The 7,500-nt window shown below is 45.8% G+C and overlaps 2 protein-coding genes across 4 annotated transcripts in view; both read left to right on the plus strand.

Moving 5' to 3' along the window:
• Nucleotides 1-1,174, plus strand: part of LOC117747554 (leukotriene B4 receptor 1-like) — an 8,426-nt gene extending 7,252 nt beyond the window's left edge. For both annotated transcript variants that reach the window (XM_034556885.1, XM_034556886.1), the window contains one exon: nt 87-1,174. In XM_034556885.1, the coding sequence (XP_034412776.1) occupies nt 87-390 (304 nt within the window). In that variant the 3' untranslated portion in view covers nt 391-1,174. The remainder of the gene's footprint in view (nt 1-86) is intronic.
• An 87-nt stretch (nt 1,175-1,261) lies between these two features.
• On the plus strand, nt 1,262-5,922 carry ltb4r (leukotriene B4 receptor). Of its 2 annotated transcripts, none has more exons than XM_034556878.1 (4): nt 1,262-1,601; nt 2,443-2,978; nt 4,289-4,562; nt 5,185-5,922. In XM_034556878.1, the coding sequence occupies exons 2-4, from the start codon at nt 2,503-2,505 to the stop codon at nt 5,581-5,583; spliced, it is 1,149 nt and encodes a 382-aa protein (XP_034412769.1). In that variant the 5' UTR covers nt 1,262-1,601; nt 2,443-2,502; the 3' UTR covers nt 5,584-5,922. The 2 variants fall into 2 exon arrangements, with proteins under 2 accessions (XP_034412769.1, XP_034412771.1); XM_034556880.1 differs by having other exon boundaries at nt 1,263-1,601; nt 2,446-2,978.
• The last annotated feature ends 1,578 nt before the right edge of the window (nt 5,923-7,500 follow it).

Here is a 7,500-nt window from a genome sequence, read left to right on the forward strand (position 1 = left end):
TAGCATCGTGGGAACAGGTGGAAACCACCCGCCTAACTTTGCACACTGTGGTATCGTCTCTGAGCCGTTCTGCTCTCCACCGGCAGGCTGAACACCATCTGGCACAAGAGCCGTGCCGTCACCTCGTCCATCGCCTTCATCAGCAGCTGTGCCAACCCGGTGCTCTACTTCTTCGCGGGGAAGTCGTACATCCGGCGCGAGGGCCTGGCGTTCATGGCCCGCTTGTTCGAGGGCACGGGGCTGGACTCGGCCACCAGGAAGAGCCGCCAGAACAGCCAGAACAGCCGCGACAAAGAGAAGGACGCCGACGCCGTCATGCTGAAGGACAAAGACCCGGAGTCGGTCACCAACTCGAACTCTAACACCAAACCGGTGAAGAACGGTAAGTAGAGGACACGAGGCTCCGCGGGCTGGAAGCCGGTGTCCCCCCCCCCCCCCCCACCCCCCCAGCTGGTTACTGCCACTCAAGGAAAGACACGCTGGTCCTGGGTCAGCTGGCGGCCTGATGCATCCTTTTGAGCCGGTGCTTAAAACACAGCTGTTTATAGGCTGAGATATGAACCTCGCTCTGCTCTGAACTGTGTTTCATGTGGAGAGAAATGTGGAGTATCATCCAGGACCCCGGCGGTGCCTTATGGATCTTTTTTTATGGATTTTTTGTTTGTTAATGCAATGTTTTTGTTTTTTTGACAACGCCTGCTGTAAGCACCGGAGCGAGGACACACTCTATTCCCTCAGTGACGAGCACAAATCCAGAGCTTCTTCCATCTGTTGGTCTGTTTTAAAGCTGTTTTATTTCTGGCCACACGGGGGCAGTAGAGAGCAAGCTGTAAACACAACAATGACCCTCTGGAGGTGATACGGTGGACGTGTCGTTTGATGCTCATGAGACCATGAGAACAGGGAATGGAAACCATAATGTTGTGTGCCGTAAAAAAATAAAATAAAGAAAATGAGCTGAAAGAAAACATAAATACAGCGTTGGGCTGACGGGGTGATTCACTGTTTGTCACCCGTTGCACATCACATTCGATTTCATTGCCGGCATGAACGTGTTGACTGGTGCAGCTTTAAGGAGACGACAATGAACTGGAATGAAGTGAATCATTTTAATTTAATTTTTTTCTTCTTAGAAAAAGAGAGGTTCGTGTGTTACGCAATGAGCTGGACATTTTGAAGTCTGGTGACGACACAGATACCAGATTTTTAACACTCGTGTCTCGACACGATCTTGACAGTTCGCAGGAATATTCACACACACACACACACACACACACACACTCATTATTATGTTATTGTTTTACATTCCCGTTCATTACGGAAAACGACGCCGTCGGTTTCACAACACAATGTTCTCTTCCTCCTCAACAAAAAAATGACACCAAAAAAAAAAAAGTAACGCGCTGCCGCAAACCGAGTGAGCGCCAGCTGGCTTCCTGTGGTCTCCGGGTTTTCCCTGAACTCGAACCCTCTTACTCAATATCTGTAGTCTTCTGGGTGGTTGGTCCACACCCAGCGCTCAGAGCCAGAGAGGAGAAGCCCGACAGGCCACGAGCTGTAGAGGAGCACCGGTCACCTTTTGGGAGTTAAATCAGCTGAAGGTCAGTATGCAAATTAGATTGATTTAAATATCCCAATAACTACATTTTAGTTGGACGTTTCGTAACATTTAACATATTCTAAATGTCCGCATGAGACTTTTTGTGAATCATATTTTAGTTTTGTGACACGAGTGCTAGTCGAGTTTGATAAAGGTGTTTTATGCTCTTCCGTCTCTTTATGTGGTTATTAAATATATAATAGTATAAGTTATTAAAACAGGTTCATAAAGGAGCAGAGGAAACGTCATGAGCTGCTGGCTGGTTTCATGAAACGTGGGATTTTTATTTTTTATTTCAGTGTTCTGATGAGTTCTGATTTTTCCTTTTTTCTTGGACTTGTTGGGACGAAGAAATGGCAAAAAATAAATAAATACAAATAATCAAAACATGCAATAAATGGAATATAATCAGTCTTTCAGGTCAAATACATATTTCTCTGTGCATGGTGCTGTGATACGTTACCACGTGATTATCACATCCTCTTTCATAATCACCGTTATGTAATATAACACATGAATTCAACATATATGTTGCTCAGATATATTTGTAAACGTGTAATGAGCTGACGGGAGGAAACTTTTCCATTTAAACATTTCAGAAAGTTTGAATTCGAGCTTAGAACTTAAAAAAAATAAAGTAACACCGTTTTTATTTTTAAAAAAACCGTGTCGGCGGAGACTCGTGACCTTTGACCTCTCTCGTGACGTCTGCAGCCGACCCAGAAACACGTCGTTCCGAGTAACGGCGAACGCGTTGCGCAACGTTCCCCCGGTGCGTTGACACACATCGAACGCCTGGAACACGTTTAACGCAACGCTTCCTGTTTCCTGCCCCGCGTCAGAAGGTCGTGTTGTCAGATCCACGGCGGTTCGCGTTGCCACAGAGGCTTTCTGCTCCCGCGATGGCGCCCAACGCCACCGCCTCGCCGCCGCCCTCCTCCTCCTCTATGCCCCTCAGCAACCAGGTCGGCATAGCCATCCTGACCCTGGCCTTCGTGCTGGGCTTCCCCGGGAACCTGTTCGTGGCGTGGTCCGTGTACTGCCGGGTGAAGAAGCGCTCGGTGACCTGCCTGCTGGTGCTGAACCTGGCCTTGGCGGACGCCTCCGTGCTGCTCGGCGCCCCCCTGTTCCTGCGCTACCTGGCCGTGAGCCGCTGGGAGTTCGGCTCGGCGGCGTGCAAGCTGGTGCACTACCTGTCGGCGACCAACATGTACGTGTCCATTTACCTCATCTGCCTGATGAGCATGGACCGCTGGCTGGCCGTGACCAGGCCCTTCCTGTCGCAGAGGATGAGGACCAAGAACACCCTGCTGGTCCTGCTGCTGGTGGTCTGGGCGCTGGCCTTCGCCCTGGCGCTGCCGGCACCTTTCTACCGCAGGTGAGACGGAAAGGTCCTCTCTGGGTCGGCGGTGCTGCTGCAGAGCAGAGGGGTCAAAAAGATGAAAGAAATCCATTTCTTTTATTCCACGTTGTCATTTTTTAGCGTTAACTCAGGTGTCCAATATTTATTATACGTAACAATTAAGATATGTTTGGGTCATAGATGAGAAGATAACAAAGAACAAAAATAAATTGTAAAAATAGTAAAGAAAAAAGAAAAAATAGCTTAAATAGTAAACAGTGGAAAAATCTTATTGTAGACAATAAATATTTATAAGAATAAATAAATGGCTTTTTTCTTATGCTGCTAGAGAATGTTGGCAAAAAAATAAAAAATATTATTAACTTTAAAAATGTATTAACTTATTATAAGTTAATTCATTTTTAAAGTTAATAATAATAATAATAATTTGTTTAAGTTAATAACAATAATTTTTAATTTACTTATAATAATTAATTAATAATAATATAATTAGTTTAATTAATTTCCTCCATTTTCAAAGCCAGTGTGACGCAGTTTAGGAGGCAGACTAACAGCAAAAAATATTTCTGAAAATTATATTGTCGAAGCCAAATCTTCAGTTTTTTTTTAAGCCTACGTGTTCAAATGAACCACGGCCGTAGAAGAAGAAGAACACCTTTCGGGTTAAACATCCGGCCTCGTCTTCCTCCTTATCTCCAGCTTCAGAGCTCCAAGAGGAGATAATCTGTTGTGGTTTCCTTCAGGTCACTAATCAACCAACTCGGAAGCTTTTTCTCTCAATTGTCACTTAGAAATGTCAAAGAAAAGCACTGTTTTCTTCAATATAAGATTAAATTAATCAGAAATACACTCTATACATTGTTAATGTGGTAATGACGTCTGTTTTTAATGACATGTCTACAGAGTGTATAGAGGCCCATTTCCACAACTATCACTCCAGTGTTCTAATGGTACATTGTGTTCTGAGAAGACTAACGATGATTAGAAAACCCTTGAAAACCCTTGAAAACCCTTGAAAACCCTTGTGCAATGATGTTAGCACAGCTGAAAACATGCTAGTGAGAGAAGCTATAAAACTGCTGCAAATGGAGCATTCTTTGATGAATGCAAAGTTTGAAGAACAACATTGATATTTAAAATATAAAGCATTATTGCTGACCTTGTCAATGACTTGACTATATTTTCTATTCATTTTGCAACTCATTTGATAAATAGAAGTGTGAGTTCTTCATGGAAACACTAAATTGTCTGGGTGACCCCAAACTTCTGTGCACATCTGAATGAGGCGAACGAGGTTCCAAGTGTTTCTTCTTCCTCTCCCGAAGCGTTCTGAGCAAGACGTCCCACAACGTGTCCGTGAGCTACTGCGTGCTGTACCACTGGGGCAGCGTGGGCCACCAGGTGTTCCAGTACCTGTTTGAGACCATCACGGCCTGCCTGCTGCCCTTCAGCCTCATCAACACCTGCTACTCCGGCGTCATCTGCCGGCTGCAGAGCGCCAAGTTCCAGCGCCGCGGCCAAGGCAGCCGCCTCATCGTGATGATCATCTGCGCCTTCGCCATCTTCTGGCTGCCCTATCACATCGTGAACATCATAGAGGTGACGGAGTGGGATGATGTGGTGTTTATGAAGTGCTTATTAATCATTTTAATGTCCCGTTATTCAATAACAGGACATTCAAATGATTAACCCTGAACGGTTATGACACATTACTGTCTTTAAACCTATAAAAGCACCTTTTAAAACCTCCATTCTGGACTGTCAACTGTTCAATGCTGCTTACAACAATGAAATATATATAAATATAAATATATTAAATATATATAAATATAAAAATTATATATAATTAATTAATTAATAATTAAAAAATAATAATTAATTAAATTATATATAAATATAAATATATATAAATAAAAAAATAATATATAATTAATTAATTAATAATTAAAAAAATAATAATTAATTAAATTATATATAAATATAAATATATATGTTTTTTTCTTCATCCACTGTACATTTTTAAATAGAGTAACTTTTTACTCAACTGCTTCCTGCACAGTCATTTCACAATAAAAGCCTTCAAAGCCACTCAGAGGGCCGCGTTTCCTCCTTGTGGCTTTTAGTGTGAAACATGCAGCAGTAAATATGTCGACTCGTACGGACCGTAGCTGGAAGGGCTGTGTGTGTCTACCTCCTTCTGACCTCCCTCTCCATCCTCCAGGTGGTGGGTTTGTTGCAAGGCAGCCAATCGGTGCTCGCCGCCGCCCGCACGGCCCGCCCCAACGTCACGGCCTTCGCGTACTTCAGCAGCGCCGTCAACCCCATCCTGTACGTGTTCGCCGGCAGCTCGCACATCCGCCAGGCGGGCCTCAGCTTCATGGGGAGGCTCTTCGAGGCCACCAACTCGGAGAGCCGGACCACGTCCACCTTCGCCCGCGGCGGCCTCGCCAGCCGCAGCGGATCCTCGCCGGACGAGAGCTCCGTCCTGAACACGCTGTCCGTCAAGCTGGGGAGGCCGTTCAAAGGCAAGAGCGAGGAGCGCGGCGGCGGCGGCGTGGCGGGCCGAGAGGGCGACGAGCCCGAACTCAAGACTCTCACCGGAGTTCAGCAGAACGACTAAAAAGGGCTTTTCATTCAACTCATTAATCAGACACACGCTCGCGGTCCCCAGAGGTTGGATCATGGTGACTTTGCCACCAGAGAGGCTCAAAGTCATCACTTATCCAATGAAATAAAAAATGTTACTTATTTTGTACCCACGTTCATGTCCCGAGGGGTAAATCCCACGGGTTCTGCTAGCACCATGCGAGCTGCTAGCACCATGCAAGCTGCTAGCACCATGCGAGCTGCTAGCACCATGCTAGCATGCAAGCACCATGCGAGCTGCTAGCACCATGCGAGCTGCTAGCACCATGCGAGCTGCTAGCACCATGCGAGCTGCTAGCACCATGCGAGCTGCTAGCACCATGCAAGCTGCTAGCACCATGCAAGCTGCTAGCACCATGCTAGCATGCGAGCACCATGCGAGCTGCTAGCACCATGCGAGCTGCTAGCACCATGCTAGCATGCAAGCACCATGCGAGCTGCTAGCACCATGCGAGCTGCTAGCACCATGCGAGCTGCTAGCACCATGCGAGCTGCTAGCACCATGCGAGCTGCTAGCACCATGCGAGCTGCTAGCACCATGCGAGCTGCTAGCACCATGCGAGCTGCTAGCACCATGCAAGCTGCTAGCACCATGCTAGCATGCGAGCTGCTAGCACCATGCAAGCTGCTAGCACCATGCAAGCTGCTAGCACCATACGAGCTGCTAGCACCATGCTAGCATGCAAGCTGCTAGCATGGTTTGAAAAGGACTGTTAACTGGCAAAAAATAACCATCACCCAGAAAACCTTCTTTCATGTGTTTGCTTGTTTTTCTAATCAAAGAAATGTTGTATATTTTATATGATTTCTGGTCGTGTCCTTTATGCCTAAACAACGTGTTAGTTTGGATATGTAAATTATCAAATATATTGTATTTTTTTTTACTTTTCAAAAAGCAAAAGACAACATTTGTTAACTTAAAATAAAGCTTTCTTAATATGGAATTTCCTGTCCTTTTCACTTGCGCAACGTTCTGTGAACGTAGAACATGAAGGAACGTTCCTTCACTCTCACCTGCAGCTCCGACCACAATGTCACAACTCAAGGTGTCATCAGCGGCCGCTTGCCTCATTTCCTTTCTTCTCCTCCTCCGTTCAGTCTTCCTCTTTTTCTAACGAGCTCTCTTTGCTCAATTGCTGCTTTCCATGATTTTAGGAGATGGAAACGCTTCATTGCAGTTCAGATATTGATATATCAATATATATATATATATATTGATATATATATATATATATATATATATATATATATATATATTTATAACAGATATAACGCTTTGGAGTCAAATGAAATGGGAGACTTGGAAGATATAAAATAAATGGTGAAAGATTGTAAACGTCTTTGTTAGTTTCTAATATAAAATACAAGAAGAGGCCAAGAGCAACCACACACACACACACACACACACACACACACACACACACACGCACACGCACACACACACACACACACACGCACACACACACACACACGCACACGCACACACACACACACGCACACACACACACACTCACGCACACACACACACACACACACACACACACACACGCACACACACACACACACACACACACGGTTCTAACAGTCGACTTCACTGAAGGCAGGAAGCTGTGAACCTGATAAATGGGACAAGACTGTTGCGTAAAAACTGTTGACCCGTTGCTGTGGCCCATGTGACCCCGTGTGACCCCGTGTGACCACGTGTGACCCCGTGTGACCCCGTGTGACCACGTGTGACCCCGTGTGACCCCGTGTGACCCCGTGTGACCCCCTGTGACCCCGTGTGACCCCGTGTGACCCCCTGTGACCCCGTGTGACCCCGTGTGACCCCGTGTGACCCCCTGTGACCTCGCCTGACCTCAAGTTGCATTGAAGCGGTGGACTGACGTGC

Source organism: Cyclopterus lumpus, chromosome 18, assembly GCF_009769545.1.
Source record: "Cyclopterus lumpus isolate fCycLum1 chromosome 18, fCycLum1.pri, whole genome shotgun sequence".
NCBI lineage: Eukaryota > Metazoa > Chordata > Actinopteri > Perciformes > Cyclopteridae > Cyclopterus > Cyclopterus lumpus.

Coding starts and splice junctions, on each gene's coding strand:
- ltb4r (XM_034556878.1), top strand. CDS start 2,503: ATGGCGCCCAACGCCACCGCCTCGCCGCCGCCCTCCTCCTCCTCTATG. Junction 2,979..4,288: donor CCGGCACCTTTCTACCGCAG/GTGAGACGGAAA, acceptor CCTCTCCCGAAG/CGTTCTGAGCAAGACGTCCC. Junction 4,563..5,184: donor ACATCGTGAACATCATAGAG/GTGACGGAGTGG, acceptor TCCATCCTCCAG/GTGGTGGGTTTGTTGCAAGG.